The sequence below is a fragment of the Schistosoma mansoni genome, chromosome 1, assembly GCF_000237925.1.
Source record: "Schistosoma mansoni strain Puerto Rico chromosome 1, complete genome".
Taxonomy (NCBI): Eukaryota; Metazoa; Platyhelminthes; class Trematoda; order Strigeidida; family Schistosomatidae; genus Schistosoma; species Schistosoma mansoni.
The window spans coordinates 13540435-13562667 of NC_031495.1; the positions used below are offsets into that span (position 1 = coordinate 13540435).

Consider the following 22233-nt stretch of genomic DNA (forward strand, 5'->3'; position numbering starts at 1 on the left):
TATTGATAGCCGTTTTACAACAGATTTGTGACCATGTTTTCAGTTGATTTTATTCACTTATAGTTCAACCCCCCCAATGATAGCCAAGCTGGAGTATATCGTTGTATGTTAATTTGTATCTTTAAGAATATGTCGTGTTAGTAACTATTAATAATCAGACTACCTAGTTCCAGAAATCTTTACTGATACAGTATTTAAATATTTAATCATAAAAAGTTTGTGTGCACTTTGACAAAATGGTAAGTTTTTCTTGTGAACACAATTAGTATCTCCAATCTTTTTTCATCAATTTAAAAACAATCCAATCTAGGTGCTACATTTGATGTCAGCATGCGTTTCCTTCATGAATGTCCTTGGGAACGTTTAGAACAACTTCGCAACATTATTCCAAATATCCCATTTCAAATGCTTCTACGTGGTGCAAATGCAGTTGGTTATAAAAACTATCCTGATAATATAATATACAAGTGAGTAAATTCTCTAAAAAAAAAACTTGTTTAACCTAGGTTTATCATTGGTTTTCATTTATTATTTAGTGAATGTACATTTACTGTTACTACAAATTTGACCTGATCACGATTAATTTTGCAAATCAAAAGCTCTATATGCAAGCTATTTGTTTTCAGTGTAATGTAGTGTGCTTTACACTGACCGATTATTATAATTAATTCTAATCCGAAAGTAAATCCCTCATTGCCGGAAAAAAACCAATTCCAAGTTATTTAACGCCTAAAATTAGTTTAATAAAGTTCAGATTTCTATGAAACTATTAGTTTCTTCAAGAATTATTGATAAAAAAAAGTATTCAAAAAGCATGACAATCTCATCTGCATATCCTTTTACATATATAGTGTTAAATAAATAATTATACATAGAATCAAGATTCAGTTCCATTAAATAATTAGCAATTAATTAATCCGCCCATAACTTTTACTACCTGTTCCAGGCCCGGGTGAAGGAAGAGAGTTGGGTATGGGATCAGTAACCCTATTCCGTAGTAAATAACCTTGGTAAAAACAACGCTAACCAGAATAAAAAATGATTAATATCATGTTTATCTAATTCCTTAGTACAGATTGAGTTCTATCAATGAATTTACAATATAGCCGTTAGTCTCGATATCGTGTTGAAATTTGAAATTTATCACAATAAACATTTAGATCGCGAAAACACTTTCAGCTTCAATCAATTAATTGAATCGTTGAAATACAAAGATTATCGCTTCGCTTCACTTTCTTTCTTTCTTCCTCTCTCTCTTTCACTCTGTGAATATTCATTAAAAACCAAGTCTGTAAGATTGTAAGTTTATTACTATTTTTTTCATTAAGTTCCATTAAGAAAAATCACTGAATTTCTTAAAATCTACTTACATCACATCTTTCATGATTATCCTTATTTTTACGTTATACTTTAATGTTTCATGGTATAATTAATATTGATCAAGGTATTCACTTTTCAATGATTTCTATTGAAGTTTAAGGTTGTTTAAATGAATGTTTTAATGTTTTGTTCTATAATGAAGACAACAATAAGACATCAGCTCATGAGATCACAGTACGAATGATTTATTAATTAAAATAGGGTCATAGTTAGTAGAAAGCACATATTACTTTTCTTTAGTAAAGATAGATGATAGTAGCTAACAGTGAAATTCATGATAGGTGTTTCACTTTAGTTGGGATTTCGTCAGAGAGACATAACCTGGATATCAGTGTTGATATTCACATTGAAACTCGAACCCAATATCTGTTGTTTTAATTGTAGGTATTATTAAAACTTGTAACTAAATATATTTTATTTTTCAAATCAAATAGAGTATCCAATGCTTTGAATGTGTAATCAACAAAAATTAAAACATTATTTTGCATGGTGAATGACAAAATGGGATTCAGAGATCACGATCTTACCCTGATTCTCATGGAAACTGTTGGGTTTTTTCACTTTCAATCTTTTGTTTGAATCTATTCCAACAGAAAGTTGGATATTGATTGCTTCATATATCAAGGAGTTATTCAATTTTGTTGTTAAATCATAATGACCAGTGTTTCTTTGTGTGTATATGTGCGTGTATGTGTTAAGATTATAAAGTATTAAGATCAAGTACATTCTTTGTCTCCTTTGTCCTTCCTGAAATCTTGAGTTTTAAACTCATACGCTCCATTCCACAAACTCACTTTCCAATCATATTGTTCATACTTTATCTTTTCTACTACTACCACTAACATTGTTCGTACTTCTATTGCTCTGGCATCTATGTTGATAAATTCATCTCCTTGTGTACATGTATTGTGATAACTTGAACTGATGCACATGTCTATGAGGTTCTACGTTGCGTATGATCAACTGATTGCTGATTCAGTCAAACGTTAGAAAACCCATATATAATGACTAGACTGTATCTACAATTCGTAACGAGGACGACCACAAATCAGGAAGTAATAGACTTGTTTCATTTTGGTTTATGATTTCTTAGTTAAGAATAGACAGTAAAAACCTCATTCAATATCAAATTCAAGTCATTCAGTAATCTGATACTTCAGTCAATTACTGAACAGGTAAATTACTAAAGATCTTCATTTTGTTCCAACATCTGATAGTATTTCAGTCAATCTCTTTTGATATTCAAAATAGTTTACTTTATAATAGCAGTCATGTTGTTTTTTTTAACCAAATTTTGTTTTCGCTGTCTCACCTTTATTTTCTCCAATCTTACCGTTATCATCATTTTCTTTGGTAGATTTTGTGAGGTTGCTGTAAAAAATGGCATCGATATATTCCGTATATTTGATAGTTTAAATTACTTGCCAAATTTAATCATGGGGATGGATGCTGTCGGTACAGCTGGTGGAGTTGTTGAAGGTTCCATATGTTATTCCGGTGATCTTGCAAATCCTAAACTTGATAAATATAATTTACAATATTATATGGATTTAACTGATCAGTTAGTCAAAGCTGGAACTCATATATTAGGAATTAAAGATATGGCAGGTGAGTAGAACAATTTAAATTCTATATATATTCAGTCATTATTTCAAGCATAGATTTTTACAAATCGCTTTGTATGTATAAATGTGTGAGTGGATAGCTATTTACTTAGTTACTCAAACTGAATTAAGTGGAAAAGGGTTCAAACCTCCTGAAATCTCCTAGTTGAAGTAGATTGATTATGGTTGGTAGTGAAATCCAGAACACGCGCTTCATCCATTTTGGGACTTGTCAACTGAATGTACCTGTAACTTAATGTTAATATTCACACTGAGACCCCAATTTCAGTGCCTTTCGCTTCAAATGCTAACACGTTAGCCACCTAGCTTCTACGTGCAGATAGTTATTTACTTATTTACCGGTCATGAAGTTTAGATCGTTATTAATTAAGGGTTAACTTTTTTACTGATATTCAGGACTGAATTTATATGTCTTTGTTGACATATGTTCCTTCGACATATCAAGCATCTGATGAGTCTCAAGTGAGAAGAAACGCGTGTCCTGGATCCCACTCCTAATTACAACCCATCTGTTCTATAAAACTTGTAACAAAATGACTTTATCGAAGGGATCATTTAAGAATGCACATATCTAGACAATGATTGATCGGAATTCAATAATAAATATTAACAATGGTATAATTCATATCTTTGTTATTAGTCAAAAGTTTAATGGTTTAAGAAATACATTACAATTGCTTTATCAATCGAATGTATCATAGTTTTATATCATATCTTCATCCCTCCCCAGTGAAATCTCTTTTACTGTACTTATAAATTAGAGTAGATGATAATAGAATCTATAAAATACTGTCAGTCATAGGCACTATGTTAATTAACACGAATATTTATTTGTTCAAGCTGCCACACACCAATATCACATTGACTAAAACGAAATCATCAAAATCTGAAGCAAAAGAGGGGAAATAATTCAATCTACAATGAATAGCTGAATATAGGAAATGTAGTCTAAAAACAATAACTGAGACTGAATAACGTTAGAATACTATGTCACTAAACTGAATGTTTAGCCGAAGATTGAGAGTGAATGGGACTGAGTAACCGCAACTAATTTCATGTTATGTCTCCAGCGATAGCAGACAATTATTCTATAGGCTTCAGCCAGGAATTTTACGCCTTCAAATATGATTCGGACCAGTAATCTCTGGATTCAAATACACATTTTAACAATATTAGTTAATATACGTTTATTTTCATCATGGATTTTTTGATAAGGCTGTAATGAACAATAACAATAGTGGGGTTTTTTTAATCTTTCTTTGAAATGTAAACTTATTTTTGTCTGTAAATAAATTGTATAGACATAAATACTTATTTCAGAAATGTTGTATAGATGAAATTCAGTCACTCAGTTGATCATACGCAACGTAAAACCTCATAGACATGTGCATCAGTTCAAATTATCACAAAACATGTACACAGTGAGATGAATTTATCAACATAGATGCCAGAGCAGTATAAAAGATAAAGTATGAGCAATATGATTGGAAAATGAGTTTGTGGAATGAAGAGTATGAGTTCAAAACTCAAGATTTCAGGAAGGGCAAAGAAGATAAACAATGTGCTTGAGTTATTGTGATCAGTTCTGAGTCATATCTTACAACGTCTCAAACCGTTACTTATGATAATTGCGCGAGCCCAACCACGTAGTTTGCACCTACATGCACAGTTCAGTCCAACGGTTAGTGACTATGGTCTGATGTTATTTCTTAGGTTGGCAGCTCCAATCTTAATTCTAGCTTTCGCCTACTCCAGTAAGGAAATGAAATCAGTATACTTTAAATGATTTCTTTCTGTTGATTTCAGTTATGCTTACCTTTTATATATTTATCTCTGATAGTTAAGGAGAGAGACTGCGAAACACATCGTTGCACTGTCAACTTCCTATTCTATCCATATTCAAGTTTAAACTAATTCTTTCTCTACAATGTTTTAACTATTATTTGTTTCAGGCTTATTAAAGCCAAATGCTGCCCGTATACTTCTGTCAGCCATACGAGATCGTTATCCTGATATACCAATTCATTTGCATACACATGATACAGCTGGTGCTGGTGTAGCATGTTTATTGGCCGCTGCCGAATCTGGTGTTGATATTGTCGATGTTGCTGTGGACAGTATGTCTGGTTTAACTAGTCAACCGAGTATGGGTGCTCTTGTCGCTTGTTTAAAACATACTGACAAGTTGGTCTCAATGTTTTGTTATGTTTGTTTTTTTTTCAAATCAATTTTCAATATTTTCCTTTGTTAAGTTATTTCACTTAGATTTGATTAAGCTAAAATTAGGTTTTCAGAGTATTCGATTTTTTGATAAATCTATATTTGTGAATGTTTTTATTTAATCCATTATGAAGATGTTCGTCTTATTTGTTCAAATATCTATTTTTCACTACAAGAGTAAATAATATATAATGCCATATATTATGAAGTAAATCTAAGAAATCGACATTTGCAAAACCTGAGAGCTAGTAGATAATTTTTCCATCCTAGTACATGAGACTTTAAGGAATTGAGTTATCTTCTTTTTGTTAGAATTATATTCTCTGGGGTGGCTATTTTAATTACGAAACTCCTATTTTCTATCCAGGTATCAGCATAAATTTAAAATAGAAGTAAGCTATGAGAATTCCCTCCATTAATGATTAGCAGCTTTTTCTAATTAATTTTATAGTTGATTGGTTGTTGTTACCACTTGTACTGTCACAATGTCTGCAAGTTTATTTTGATTATCTTCCCCATCCCTTAGTGTTATGATTTTTTTAAATTTGATTTCTACATATTTATTAATTGTCAGTTGATTTGAGTGTCAATTTAATGACTGAGTAGTGGTCGTATAAGCCTTTAGTGCTAGCAGAGTTCTGTGGAACACTAGTTCCCATAAGATTGCTGGTATACCTTGCTAGCACGAAGCTTGTTTTCAGGATTTGATGAAGGCCACTTTCAACCGTCTAATATCTAAACAGTGCGCTGTGATGTCACGTCACTTATACTGGTGACTACATTACAACTTATTCAATAGATTTCGTCCAGCACTAACGGACTGGACAAACAAGACACTGGTCACTACTCAATGATCAATCAATTATAAATATTATAGTCCTACAACAATTTACCCGCGGGCCAAATATTTCAGTGATAACGCCTCAGACAGGGAAGTCGGGTAACATAAGTCCAAATTCTACAGGGATCATCAGTCCCTTCAAGATTAGCGACAAGTGGAAACTATCATGACGCGTAGATCGAATAGGGTTCCCTCCAGGCTATATCTTCAACCACTTGACGCTTATATGTATATAAAGTTCTGTTGCTTCGTTATTAATTTTCAGTGATACTGGTTTATCTTCCGAAGATGTATCAACTTATTCGGCTTACTGGGAACAAACGAGAAGTTTATATGCACCATTTGAATGTACCACAACTATGCGTTCAGGTAATGCTGATGTATATGAAAATCAAATACCTGGTGGTCAGTATACCAATTTACAATTTCAATCTTATTCACTTGGTTTGGGTGATCAATTTGAAAATGTGAAACGTAAATATACTGAAGCTAATCAACTTTTAGGTGATATAATTAAGGTGACCATACATATGTCTATATAATTTTTCTCTGGTCCCTTTATTGTAAATAAATGACATTTTTAAAAAGAGAATTTCATAGTGATCAAGGATAAGATAAATTAATAGATCTGGAAAGTTACTTGTAAGTTCATATGAGAATATGGTTAGGAGTTCTATAAGTTATGTGTAAGTTAATTTTACTACTTGACTTCTTATATATATCACATATAAGTAGAGTGTGGTGAACATTTCTATAAAATTTATCCTGAAAACGGATATGAAAGAAATACTTTTTCGTTTGAGTAATAGTAGGAATCTATTCTCCATGGAGAAGTTTCTTGCTTTTAGGTGTGAAGAATATATAATCTTACTGTAAGATGATAACAAATTAGCTTCAAGAAACATCATTTCACAATCTGGGGTTTATAGTTATGGCGTGTACTTTACCTTTTTGAATTGTAAAGGACTTTCACAAAACTATCAAAAAATTATTTTTTCACCCGTGTCAGTCAGCTATGGTATGAAGCTGATAATCGTATGCCTGTGAGTAGTTATGCTAGTACCGATTGCAGTGGTGTAACGAACGAAATCAATCTATTTTTAAAAAAAGCCAGAGCGACTTACTTCGAAGTGTGTGTGGGAGGTGAGTTTTGGCATCTTCGTGAGTTTAGTGTGATGATCAAACATCAAGTTAATAACCCTAATGTGTAAACAGGTTTGTTCCACTTTTGTGGAATTTGATATCTTATGATTGATATTCGTCAACTTTGCTTTTATCATTGTTTTTGCAGCCTTGTCTACGCCCTATAGGAGAGCGTCATCTAGACAATACTGATGTCAGATAATTCATCTGTTGACATATCATGACTCCCTAGATCGGTATAACTCAGTATCGTGAAGTATCATCCACAGCTTTTATTCTATTATAGTTTCCTATTGTATCTCTTAACCGAACGAAATTATTCGTGGTTGAGAATCGAATCTTTTAATATTGCTATTCTTGTCATTTATAATGTGATTTTTTCAGTTTTATTTCTTCATAATATTATCATTTTGTTTTTAAGTAGCTTATTTATTTAGTATCATATTCTATTTATCATTTATTTGCTTGGTAAAATAATTAATATTTGACTGTGTTTTCCATCATAAAGTTATATCAACTGTCAAACCGTTATGAAGAGCAAACAGAGCGGGATATAGGACTGTATCAGTCTTGCATAATGTTTAGAAACAGGACAGTCAGGTTTCATGACCAACACAATTTCAGTGAACCACTTAACTGGATTTTAATGGCTCATATTTTTTTTAATCTTACATGTAAATGGTGGGATTATTAAATATCTTGGGCATTATGGCTTCTGGTGAAAATTGGCAAATTACGAAAGAAATTTGTGAAATATTGTAGGCTGTTTATAAATATACAATATTAAATAAAACACTTCTTTTCAAGTGAAGAAAACGTCTCAGTAAGGACAATGGAAATATTTTTATTTGAGACAAGGCCAGGACGATCTTCGACCTCTTATATTGTAAAAAACATTTTCTGTGCTTTCCTATCGTTGACTAAGGGTCATGTGACGTACTTTACTTGGATGATTGTTTATCTTGTTACGAAATGTAGTCTATTTCCAGTAGCTCCTAGAATGTGAAGGCCACCCGTAAAACCGCAAATAAACTTGTTTACTGTATCTAAACTAACCATGAAGCAAAGCGTTTATTCCTACTTTTTGCACCTTTTTCTCTACTATTTGGAGCTCGCTTGTAGGGGGAGTATTTAAGAGAATCTAAGAAGTGGCTAAGTTAGTTTCGGAATCTCGAGTAGCAGACATATTATTTCTGAACAGCACAAGCCGAAGTGAAGCGAGTACATTAACATAAATGGAGGGGTGGTATTTTTAAAAGAATAGAATTGATTTACCTTTGGAACGAATTTCTTACAATCTGAATTCGCGAATTTATCGAACACGTTTTTTGTTCTGTTTCTCACTTCGAAAATTTCCTTATCATGTCAAATAATCATCTGATTTTGTTTATTTATTGTGCATTCTATTATTTCAATTTATTTACCATAGGTGACACCATCATCAAAAATAGTGGGAGATTTAGCTCAATTTATGGTTCAAAATGGTTTAACAGCTCAACAAGTATTAGATCGAGCCGAAGAATTATCTTTTCCATCATCGGTGATTGAATTTTTCAGCGGCGAAATTGGTTTTCCTTATGGTGGATTCCCTGAACCACTTAGAACAAAGGTAAGTAAGTAAGATAGATGGTCGACTGATATTGTATAAAATGATATTCTCAGCTGACAAATAGATAACTCAACATTGAAAACAAACATCTTTAAAGAAACATTACAATACAAACTAATATGATTGCGTATAATCTCTTTGATAAATATATACAACTAAATGACCAAAGATAAAACTAAAGGCTTTTTAACTAACCAATCAGTCCATCTCATATATTTTCCAGATTTAACACGTCATCACACATAAATATATTGTTATACGCTCAGGTGATGCAAGGCTGTTGAGAAACCCTGTAGCTATCTTCCGTGCTAGCCGCTATTCATCATCAATTTTAAACGAATGCTCTTTGAAAGGTTTGAACTCTTGTTACTATCACAAAGTTCTTACCGGTTGCCTCAGATTATCTAACCTTCAAACGCAGTCCATACAATTTTAAGTCACTTAGGCTAGTGACAACACTCCAACTTTGTCAATGAATTCGGATCAGCACTAAAGACTGGACAAATGTGATATTGCTTTGTACTTAGTAGATTATTTAGTGTAAAAAATTTTCAAAATAAGTAACTGTAGTGTAAACCTGCTAATAATAATAACAATTCATAAAAATGTAATTATTTGTCAGATAATTGGTATACAAAATATATATGTATGGTGATGATGACGTCTGATATCCATTGCCTGAATATTGGAGTAAATGAGCTTTGACCTACTCCTGTGAGTTATTTAAACTTTATTGATGAGTTTTTATTTAGGATTAACTTCATCTGTAGGTGGTTCCCGTCACTTATCAACATTACTTACTATCTATTAATCGGTAATTGTGCAAACAATCGATCATCACTATTCCTTCTCATTACAACTATTACAGTCATTCATAGTTACCATAGAGCCTTTCATAATTGCTCTTTAGCTCAAGTTTTCACATAACATCAGAACAACAAGATGAGAATAATGAGCTAAATAGCAAAGGAATTGAGACAATGTGGTAGTCGCGACAATATGAAAGACTAAACATCGAGAATATCGTTTGAAAAGGCAATGGTAATTTATATATGTATATATAATGGAATACTGAAATTCATCATCTAGAGGAGTGAATGCATCTGAGTCACTGGACGATTCTTAGCCATATCCCCAAACGTCTACAACCGCTGATCACAAACAGATAACTTTAATCTACCAGTATGACTCAAATCAACAGTCAATGACTTCATCGACTGATGAGAATTCTTAATTTGTCTACCCCCAACTTCTTTTCAACCTACTTCTACACCAATTAACATTACACTTAAATAAAATATTGATTTATAATAACCAAGTAATATTAAAATCAATCATTAAAATTTTGAATAATCCTTTTATCGTACTTTCATAAATCAACTTTTCTTCTATCATTATTTTCATCCTAAAAATAATAAAATGAACCCAGATTATGCGAGGTCAAAAGGCTAAAACAGAGCGTGTTGGTTCACACATGGAACCATTTGATTTTGATAAATTAGCTAAACAATTAAAGGAGAAATTCAAAAGAGATTTTGATGAACGCGATCTACTGTCAGCAGCTCTATATCCTAAGGTAATGGTGCATTTGTTTTATTTCAATATTTGTTCATTGTACGATTCTAGTGGACCAATTAACTGTCGCTGTACGTCTTACCACTCCTTAACTCTTGTTAATTAATCATGTCTTGTTTGCTTGTTTTCTACCACTTATGACATGATAGTGTTTAAAGTATTATTCCTCATCTGGTATGCGGTTCAATCTGATAATTCGTGTATATAAGATAACAGATTTTTAGGATAATTGTTGACTGATCTGAGTCATTGAAACATAGTTTGGTAGATGCTACCGACTTCTCTTTGGACTCAAAACTAAGGATAAAGGAAAACTTGTGGAGAGAGGACCAATAAGAATGTAGCTTGTGTGTTTGCTCAAGGTTAACTGTACAGGTCGGCCAGGTTTGGACGCTACGTTTAAATAGAACAGTAAACGCAGGATAGAGAATAATATAATCAAAATTCCGATTAGTGAGTTTGGTATGTGATATTGATTGGCATCTCAAACCATAACAAAAGGCATCAAATCATTGTCGGGAATAGAATAATCAGGAGAATTTATTTAACTGCTTACTATCACTTAGCTCATTTGTTGGATGTATCCGTCACAGACTGATATCACTCGAAGTAACAATGAAAACCAGAAATCTTTTGACAGCTTTTCCACATTAGTCTGCCACCCCTCAGCAATGTGCACCCATGCATTCGTCAGGGATCGAACACAGGACGTTCGTGTCTCGTGGCGAATACTTACCTATTAGAACCGCTTGGTCGGTACTCAATGATTCAACTCCAATTTCAACCAGTTTTCGGCGTAGCGCGGTGACCATGTAATTTTGTTGGTGACAATGTTATGAATTCCACTAAAATCCAGGGAATTATCTCTCGAAGTTATTCATTATTAAGCATGTAGTGATTCTTATTACATAGCATTAGTGTTTTATTTTCAACTTGTGAAAAGGAATATTCTCAATTGAATCGACTTTTACCCTGGGCCCGTTTGGTGTAAATTGATTTTTCTTGTGCTTAAACACTAATTCTGGGTCATATTTTTTAATATTTAAGCGCTCGTACAATCTCTTAAAGTTGACAGTGTGAAACTCTCTAGTCATTCATAGTTTTAATGCATTCTGAGATATTTTGATATACTTATTTTCATTCTGTAACTCCAGTCAACTGATAATTTGAGTTAATCTCTCAAATGTTATTCAGAGAATGTTTTTTCTTTAATCAGCCATCGACAGTTTGTTGGTGACACTTAATGTCGAGCCACTTTTTTAACACAAGTAAAAATATTTGGAATTTTGATTGGTTTAAAGATAGTTTTATGTGCTACGAATTGATAACCGTCAAAGAATCACTGAAGAAAACTAAAGATCATTAAACACTCGCTTCATCCTAGCATGAGACTTCAGCAGTGTACACCAACTAATGTACACTATGTCTATACCGAAAGTACTTAACAAGTATGGTACTCTGAAAACAGATATTACAGTTAATTAGTTTTTCGGGTACAGATTCGTGTCACTTGGCTTTAAGTGACATTTCAAATATAAGAGCTAGTGATACTATATAGTTCCCTAAACCAAAGCAAGTCGATCGTGGTCTGGACAAGTGAATTAGAAGTTGAAAGTGAAAGTCCGAAACTACCGAGTCGTCACTACTCCTGGAATTGTGATCTTTTTTCCTTAAACTTTGAAATAATTTTCCAGATTGGTTTTTAATCCTTTTTAATGAATATTATTTCTTCCTAAAATATGCACACATTAATAAATTAATTGTAACAGGTATTTAATGAATTTGAAGAGTTCCGTAAAATCTATGGTCCTGTGGATCGTCTACCAACTCGTATGTTTTTTGTAGGACCTAAAATTGCTGAGGAATTTCCAGTAAGTAATCCATTCAAATTGTGTTTTTTTGGTAAAACATTTCAATATTCTATTTTGTTCCTCACTCCCTACACTATTGAAATGTCAATATCTGATTTAGAAAGCCCCGTTATTTAGACTGTTATACTATCAAAAATATCCTACGTACTGCGAGTTTTTTTATCGTAATTAACAACTATTATGTACACGAAAAAATTCTTCTGTCTGTATAGTTTTAAAAACAACATCCAATTACGGTTTGTACCTTGATGCTGTTAATATTCATGACTTTTGAACAAATGATGTCTATCGGGATTTAACAGCTTTGAAGAAAGTGTTTCATGAGATGAATAACACTACTCTGGACCACCACGTTGTTAACATCCACACTGAAGAGAGTGAAAGTACATTCATCTGACTCATCAAAAATAAGATGAAAAACGTGACATGAATTTCACCATTAGGCATTATTTAAAAATACGCCTCGATGGAATGACATGTACTGTCTATATGTAAATTGTCATCTTGTCCGTTTATATATGTTCTTTATTTCCGATGATAATAGTTTAAATATGCCTTCATTTAGTAGTTTACGTCATGGATTTACCTTAGATAACCATTGAGAACCAAGAAGTACTGGATGGTTGCTTGGATCTATCATGAAACTCCCGACCGTAGCTGCTACCTTGACGTGGTGGTCGGGCTTGCCTATCGTGATGATCCGACCGAGCCATATTGGCTGGAACATATGTTCCTGTAGATTCTACCATGCCAGGCAGGTCGATTGGAGAACGGTAAGACTAAAAGCAGCACCTCGAGTTCTGAGGGTGAAGTCATACTGCTGACTGTAGAGGGGTGTGACAGCAGTAAGGTTTTTCCCTTGGATAACCAGCATTTGCAGCGATACTTCATTGTCATAAGGAAGGGGTTAGAAAAGGTCGACCTTTAAAATGTCACACCTCATCTGACCTCATGGATTTCCGTCTCCAGCGGTAAGGTCCTTTGAAGAACGGAGCTAACACGTCAGAAACCTCCCACAAAGAGGCCGTGAGTGACCGGCCTCAAGCAGTTGTCCCTTGGACTCTGTGGTCACGCTCCCAGGTCGTATGATCAACATTAATCAGACCTCCTTTTCAGGTCCCTCAAGAAATACCCTTCCACGGTATGGGCAGCCCTCATACCCGTAACAGCACATAAGACCGAGTTGGTCACATTCAAATCCTTCCTACACCTCCTAATAACTTTTCTATCTCCACGACTAACCCTTCTCACGTCCTTTTATCACCTCACACTGCTACGGTAAACGATTCGAGTATATGCAACATTATTTCTGGTCTCCTAAAACCACGCTCTAAACTACATGTAGGAGCTTTTAACGTCCGAACATTGTGCCAAATAGGACAACAGGCCTCCTTAGCTAAGACTTTAAAATCTCGCACCATCAATGTGTGCTGCGTCTCCGAAACGCGCATACAGGATCCGAGTAACGTCATTCATTTGACCTTACCATGTCATAATAAAGAACCAACTCGATTCACGCTTGGTGTATCTCGAAGTCCTAATGCAGCTTCCCGTGAACTCGGTGGTGTAGGTATAGCATTAAGTTCTAGGGCAGAACTAGCTCTTTTACTCTGGATCCCAGTAGATAGTCGTCTGCGCGCTGTCCGACTAAACCTAGCTGTAAGGATTTGGAAAGATAGGGACGCTCGTCGTTGCTTCTTCGTCGTCTCTGCCTACTCTCCCATTGACTTCAGCTCAGATGATGTAAAAGATGAGTTTCACAGAAAGCTTTCCGACCTTTTCCGAAAAGCTAGGCGCTCTGATGTAGTAATAGTAGATGGTGACTTTAATGCTCAAGTATGTAAACTAAGCGAAAGGTAAAGACATCTGGGTGGATCTTATGGTGTCGTGGCTGAAAGAACAAATAATGGCGACCATCTGTTGCAGCTATGCTCAGATAACCGCCTGTTTCTTGCAAATACTAACTTCAAGCACAAGGAAAAAACATATTTTGACATGGCGACCCCCCGAACTCGTCACAAAGTTGGACCGGAATAGATCACATCGCTATCAGCCACCAATGAAGGGGCTCGATAGAAGATTGTCGCTCGTTCTGGAGATTCAGATCATGCTCTAGTGCGAGCACGTATTTGTCTGCGTCTTACTGGACGTAGGAAAGACGCTGCAAGGAAGCCTCTTAGGGTTCTACTTAACGATAACCGAGTTAAGAATAGATTTCAGGAACAACTAGAAAAACAGTTAGGCAGTCATGTAAGTTGTGTCCACCAAGAAGCAGTGTGCAATGACATCCGAAAAACTGTGGAAACAGCAGTGATATCTGCTAGTACGGTAAACCATAAGGTTAGGGAGAAACACTGGATCTCAGAAGCATCTACCACCCTGGTAGATGCTCGAAAACTCATCCCATTGGGCTCTGAACATAATGAAGAGCGAAGCCAGCTTAAGCGTAGGCTAACAAAGACATATCATTCACTCTCAGTCCAAGAGATTGGATCGATGGGCAGAACACTTTAGGGACCAGTTCAACTGGCCTTCAGCCACATTTCGGTTTTCCACGGTCCCCAGTCGTCCTGAATGGTAAGTGAATATAAGTCCACCAACTCTTTACGATGTTGAAAAGGCTACAGGAAATCTGAAGCAAGGGAGAGCAGCAGGCCTGGACAGGTTACCCCTGAGATTTTTAAGGATGGAGGTACAGTACTAGTAGGGGGATTGACTGAGATCTTAGGTAGAATCTGGGAACTGGACGTAATTCCATCTGACTGGTCCCAATCACTGATTGTGTCAGTCTATAAGAAAGGACAAAAGTCCTCTTGTGACAATCACAGAGAAATCAGTTTGACTAATATAGTGTTTAAAATATTAGCTTCAATAATACTTCGACGCCTAACTAAAGCTCGTGAAGAGCAAACAAGAGAAAACCAGGCTGGTTTTCAACCTGGACGTGGTTGTATAGACCAGATATTCACTCGACGTCAAGTTCTAGAACACAGACACACATTCAGACACCCCACAATCTTAGTTTTTGTCGACCCTAAAGCGGCATTTGACTCAGTTGATCGTGAGGTTCTGTGGCAGTGTTTGTCAGTGAAAGGAGTACCAAAGAAGTACATTAACCTCATAAAGGCTCTCTAATCGAACACATTTGGCCGAATTATACCTTATGGCGAACTGTCATCAGAATAGATAACCTCAAGTGGTGTCCAGTGCTTACCACTCTCTCCATTTTTGTTTAACTTTGTCGTTGACGTGCTTTTAGAGATATCACTTTCATTATCTCAATCTCCTGGAGTTGAACTTTTACCGGGAGATTCACTTGTTGACTTAGAATATGCCGATGACATAGTTCTATTTGGTGAAGACGCTGACAAAATGCAGAGTCTTCTGACCACTATAAGCAACAATGCAGGCATGTTCGGGATGCGATTCTGTCCCTCGAAGTGCAAAATTTTACTTCAGGATTGGGTTGCATCGAAACCTGAACTAATGGTAGAGATTGGAGTAGTTGAGCGTGTTGACCGCTTCACTTATCTTGGGAGTCTCATCAGCCCTTGTGGTCTGGTATGTGAAGAAATCTCAGCACGGATACAGAAGTCTCGTCTTGCTCCCGCTAACTTGCGTCATTTATGGCGTAGGCGAGATATCCGCCTTGCAACCAAAGGACGTGTTTACTGTGCAGCAGTTCGTTCCGTCCTACTTTACGGCAGTGAAACATGGCCGGTAAGAGTAGAGGATATTCGTAGGCTACTAGTATTCGATCATAGGTGTCTTCGACGCATTGCTCGTATATCCTGGGACCACCGGGTAAGTAATGCAGATGTTAGGAAACGGGTACTAGGTAAGGATGGCAAATCGATAGATGAATTAGTGAAACTTCATCAGTTGAGATGGCTGGGACACGTGTTACGTATGCCCAACCACCGACTGCGACGACGTGCAATGCTTTATGGTGTAGGAGCAGGTTGGAAGAGAGGTAGGGGCGGCCAGACCAAAACATGGCATAAATCCATGAAGTCGCTGACAAGTGGACTGGGCCATGTTGGTAGGTGTAGACTACTTGGTTGGGATTCGCGAGATGATAGCAACCGATGGTTAGAGACCTTGAATGGCTTGGCTCAAGATCGTTTGCACTGGAGAAGGTGCATCCGCTCTTTGTGTTCTGCCAAATTATAATCTTCTGAATTCTTCATGTCTCTATCTTCTTTCGTTTTCCAAAGTTATTTCACTGGATTATACCTCGTGAATAACATCTTCAAACCCTAGTCTTTCGGATTACTGCTTATACTCTTACTACCTCTACCAGTATGAGATTTGCATTGACAGCTGCAGCTCTGTGCTAAAGTGGTATGGCAACTCGAGCTGATGTACATACGTACGAAGTTCTACGTTGTTACTGACTGACTGACCTCAACAGTTCGTATATTGAGTGTGATACACTTAACTACCTATGACATGGGACGACAGTCGCACAATATTGCAAATTAACTGAGGTTGGAAATGTAAACTGTTAGATTCCAGCACAATGGTCCGAGCGTTCAGTGCTCGACACACAAACCCCAAGCCGTAGATTCCATTCCCTATAGGGTCATGAGATCACTGCTCACTACTTCCTGATTGTCACTTGTTATCAAACGAAAATCATCGGGTAATATAAATTACGAGACTTAGTATTCTATGTAAAGCACCTACTTAAAATGTTGATGACTGACTCATTAATTTCCTTACACAGTTGGAATATTCTTTCACTATCATGCCATTACATTATATCGATGTATCGCCTAATCATCATATTTTGACTGACTATCACCTTAGAATATCTATAGTATTCCCCCAGCTAAACATTTACTACACAACTAACTAGTTTTTAACTCAAAACAACGATTTATATTATGGAGAAGCTATTTGAAGTCCTGAAAATTTCTTGTTTTATATCTATGTATCTATCTCCCTCTCCCTCACTCTCTCTTAGTACTTTATATTTGGTTCCGATACAATGAACCGCTAGTTCCAAACAAGCTACATCATATTTTAATTCTAGGGTACAAATTATTTCCCTTTGATTTAAGTACATTCAGATAGCCCCTTATCACTCTTCAGAATAAGTATTCTTTTTTATCTACACGTCAAACTAACATATTTGTTTCACATATGATAAACAATTCCGCAAACAGGTTGACTTGGAGACCGGTAAAATGTTACATATTAAAACATTGGCTGTTGGTGAATTAACCAAAGCTGGAGAACGTGAAGTATTTTTCGAAATGAATGGCCAACTTAGGTCAATTTTGATTAGTGATAAAGAAGCTACAAAGGTAAGTTTGAAGATATGTTTCTCTGAATTCTCTTTTGACTGACCCCTTCAAACTAATATACATAGTACAACACGTGACATTGCCTGGTACTCAGGGATCAGTCGATGTATTTATCTTAGTTACAAAAGATATCCGTTTTATAATTGCTCTGGAAGATATTCATGATAAGTTTAAAACATTATTTGCTGCTGCGCAATGTAACTCAAATCTGAAAGGTGTAGAAAACAAAACATGTGACTTAAATTTACTAGATTAAGACCGATTAACTGAAAGAAAAAATGAAAAAGGTCAAAGTGTCTAATTGACTAGCGTTACTAAGACAGTTGATGATTAACCACTGACTCGTTCGATACACAAAGGTCAGGTTTAAGCCTTCTAATTGCTATTTTAAAAAATAATGGAATCACATGTTAAATAATCTGAATAGATTCTTCATACACTCTGTATACCGTATTTAATAGTTAGCGTGAACATAGTCGAAAAAATGTGTAATTCTTCAAATTCTTATGCTTATACGTCTACATTTACGTCTATATGTGCGATTGAGGGTGGCATGTGATGGGTATTTATCTACCTTTGTTTGCGTTATGCAGTATTACATTGTGTGGAGAGGGACAAATTTGGCTGCATGAAGTGGTGAAAGCTATTAAACGTATATGCATGGGAAAAATTCAGGGTGGGAATTATATAAACTTTCATAGCTTTTGTTATTTATTGTGTAAATATATGTTGGTGAAAAAAATTGTTTACCAGAAAAAACTTGGGGAGGGGTAACAGACAGTTGTCAGTTGTTCGTAAAGAATTGTAATAATGGATGCCTTACTATAATAAGGCTTATGTGGATACTTTCATAAATTCTTTCCTTCTGTTTGGGTAATTATGAGTTTGCCAACACAGTAGTATATGCCAGAATAACCGATTGACTACAAATTTTCCAATATCTCAACTATATCTCCGAGAAGATCTAACGGACCTCATGATTTTTGTCCATCCTTGTAGTAATTACTTTCACATCACATTACTTTTACATCAAATACTAAAATTAGTTAGATAAGTGTTGAAAACTAGGAATAAATAGGCGGTCACTCCGTTCTAACATGGAACTTCTCAGTAGCAGTGCTTACCTACGATCTTACCAGAGGCCGATTCCAGGACCCTGAGGTACCCTAGAGGACACTTAACTTCTAGACCACTGAGTTGGTACTCAAATTTGGGACATCCTTTACACATTATTCGTCTCAATCATACAAACTCCTCTAGTCTTATCTACTTTTTGTTTCTAGTCGATATCGTTTCATCCAAAAGCTTTGAAAGGTGTCAAAGGCTCCATTGGTTCACCGATGCCTGGCGAATTAGTAACAATCAATGTGAAAGAGGGAGATGTTGTAGAAAAAGGTCAAAAATTGGCTACCTTGTCAGCTATGAAAATGGAGATGAGCATAACATCGCCTATTGCAGGTTGTGTCAAAAAAATTCACGTTTCCAGTGGAATGAAAGTATCTGGTGATGATTTATTATTCGATATAGAATAAAACTTTTCATTTATTTCAATATACTACCTATATTTACCTTTAATTCTTTGATTTCATATTTCTGTGTTATACTGTGACAACTACCTACTAGCGATATTTATATTTCACTTTAATTCTATCGTGCTATTTATATTACATTGTAACAAGAGCAACGGCTTTAAAAAGACTATTTACTTGGTATTATACACAGGGAGATAGATGGAAATCGAGTTACTTTGACAAGTATCCCTTGACAATTATGTATGTTTTTTGTTCTGTAGTTATCTTCACTTACATAATTACAAATATAGACAAATCTCTACTTGTTAATAGTTGTTTTTCCTGTTGTTTCTATTAAAATAATCTTACGAAGTCAAATATAGTTCTCTCCCGACAACGTTCAACTGCTCAATATTAAGACACAGTACAGGCGATATTGGATTACTTGGAAAAGTGTCTCTTACTGAGTCGGCACTATATATTAGATCCGGCGGAACAGCGTATCCGATGTTGAATGAATAAAAAGGCATTTGTAGCTTTTCGAGTGTTGAATGTTTATTAATACCAAGTGGTTCTAAAACAAATGACAGTACAGTTCGTACCACAACTGAAAGCCAGTGTTTTTTTTACTTCAAATGCTTATACGTCTCGTTAATTGAACGCTAAACTCGGATCCTAAACTATTCACCTAACCCCCAGGCTAAATCTACACAGCAACTTGGACAAGTGAAAAGGCAAAAAATATACGAGAAGCACTTTACTCCAAAGGTTCATTCACGTACAGAAAATATATGGTTTATATAGCATTTTAAAAGTCCTTGGGTTTTCCCGAACGTTTTGAAATGCTACTAAATATGATAGCAGTATAGTAATAAGCCAGTCGGAAACTCTACATGTGACTTTTCACCTTCGTGATGTTTCTGGCGAAACTTCTAGAGAATGCTGATTGAATAAAATGCTTCTTGGTGTTTCCTGGGCCTTTCTTGTCTTTTGCAAGAAATTTTCTGCATCACCCTAACAAATACCGACGCGATATGCACTTAGCTACTGATTCTAATGGCTGCTAGCCGTCTGTGATACTTTCACCATGCTCAAAATGGGCTTTGGTTATCCCATTGTTTACATTACTAGCTGAATTTTGATCAATCCTTGCTGATATGTGTACCTTTGAGCTGCAGATTCAACATCAACGTGCAGCTAACGAATCTCAGGTTGGACGAAATACATCTTGGATACTGTTCGTAGTTACAATCGAGCTCCTCCATAAAAACATACGAAAGATAGCGACGTCAACTCAGTACATACAGGACGCACTGCTAACCTTCATCGGTCTCAACAGTGAGGTACAACCGGTTTGCCATTGGCCAACACAATACAAGAGAATAAATTCCCCTAACTTATTAGTTTTGCCGTTGTTATTCACTACTTCAACATAATGGACAAGACATCGGTCACTGCACTGTGACCAACAAACGTAAGCATTTGGGAATGGCTTTGATTCTTCACACCAGAGGATTTTAGCTGATAAGTTCAACTGTAACTGAACTAAAAGTCATCAGTAGTTTAGTAGCAATGTTTTCAAGGTCTACGTGAATTGACGATAAGTGTGTGCCATCATAACTATAGCATAACTACATCGTGGATGATTCTCTAGGCTAAATGTACTAGATGTTACAGATTATGGAATAAAACCTTCAGAACCTCCGATTTTATTTTATCTACAAGTACGTGAAATTTTCACACCGAATATATATATAGCTAGCTTGTGATGCTTCTGTATATCGCTTTGAGTCACATTTCAGCCCGTATACCCCAGATTACAAAGCCGGTAGTGTTTGGACTTAAGCCTTTCCACGCGGAGTCTTGATACGCTTTTATCTACTTCTTAACAAGTTTGTAGTGACCGGCCAGTCTCGATAAGAACACGATTGGAATAACAGAAACAATTATTATTATTGTAACCAATTGTACCAGAGATTGTTTTACTGTATTTGTTTAACTGTATCAGTTTCACTTCTTGTTTCGCTATCCGCCTTGTTTGGTTCGAACTTGCTCACGCACTGCCCATTTCGCCTGTACCCTTTGGCACGTCTCGGTATTATTTCGATACCACGAGATCGCCAATAAATATACTTGATCTGGATTAATAAAGCCTTCTGATTTACGAGTTATCAAAGGAAGCAAGTCGCTTTTGGGCGCGCAATCGAATAGTAGTGGTGATCATAGTCCGTCCTCGACTCGACACCCACTACAAGTTCTTGGAATATGTGGTAAATAATATCTCAGCAGTATTAATTGCGGCTGGACCATATTACACTGTTGAGTCAGTGGATATAAGTATATACGTTTTTGCATTTTGGTTATAGCTAAAAATGCAGTGACTGCTAGAATTCAGATAATGAGTAAATTTCACGTTGTCTGAGAAATCAGGTTATGTGATTAATAAGTTTTCGTTTATGACTGAGACGTACATTCATTTGTCCTGAGGTGGAATCTAAACTGTTGAAAGTAAATCTAGTATAGACTGAATCTAAATAGATTATCTAGAATCACATCTTTTCTTATTGTAGGGTCAGTGAAATGTCACTGAGCCCTAGCTAAATCAGGCACTTGAGTCACCAAATGTTAACCAGTTCATCGACCCTCATCAAGGTTAAGGACAACCAACAGTTAATGAGACTCCATGGACTCGCTCATGCGGTCGCGGTCACACTTCGTTCCTTGTGTCTACTCTTACTAATGTATTTTTGTAATAACACCGTTCGTGTTGAACAATCATAATACCTGGATATGACGAAATGGTAATCCGTGTAAGGTACTAAGCACGCGTTTTGACTTCGAGTTCGTCACACCATTCCCGTCTAACTCGAGTAGGGCTCTAACCATTCAACACAGACCACTTAAGTTAGGAATCTACAATGTCTCCATTAGTCACTTCACTTAAGCTACCCATCAATAGGCCCATACATAATGCATTTGAAAAGAACAGATTAGTCTTGACACAAAATGTTTCTTAGTAGCGATTCTCGGACTTCTTTGCACATCTATCGACAGCTACAATTCAAAGCGTCAGATGTCGATGCTGTTGATTGAATTATTGTGACTTTCATTGGCATTTCATGGTATGCTAGAAATTACCTAACCAA

General features: G+C 35.7%; 2 protein-coding genes across 2 annotated transcripts in view; both read left to right on the top strand.

The window, feature by feature from the left end:
* Smp_141360 (putative pyruvate carboxylase) overlaps positions 1 to 19417 on the top strand; it is a gene marked incomplete at its 5' end in the record, with an annotated part of 53014 nt that extends 33597 nt beyond the window's left edge. Inside the window, 9 exons of the mRNA XM_018793321.1 lie at positions 311 to 467; positions 2738 to 2988; positions 4958 to 5189; positions 6332 to 6598; positions 9571 to 9733; positions 10248 to 10394; positions 12163 to 12264; positions 17436 to 17576; positions 18860 to 19417. Of these exons, the coding sequence (XP_018647845.1) occupies positions 311 to 467; positions 2738 to 2988; positions 4958 to 5189; positions 6332 to 6598; positions 9571 to 9733; positions 10248 to 10394; positions 12163 to 12264; positions 17436 to 17576; positions 18860 to 19108 (1709 nt within the window). The 3' untranslated portion in view covers positions 19109 to 19417. The remainder of the gene's footprint in view (positions 1 to 310; positions 468 to 2737; positions 2989 to 4957; positions 5190 to 6331; positions 6599 to 9570; positions 9734 to 10247; positions 10395 to 12162; positions 12265 to 17435; positions 17577 to 18859) is intronic.
* On the top strand, positions 8681 to 8830 carry Smp_188100 (putative pyruvate carboxylase; the record flags this gene model as incomplete). The annotated part of the gene is made up of 1 exon (XM_018793322.1): positions 8681 to 8830. One exon carries the CDS (start codon positions 8681 to 8683, stop codon positions 8828 to 8830), a length of 150 nt encoding a protein of 49 aa, XP_018647846.1.
* Positions 19418 to 22233: the final 2816 nt, after the last annotated feature.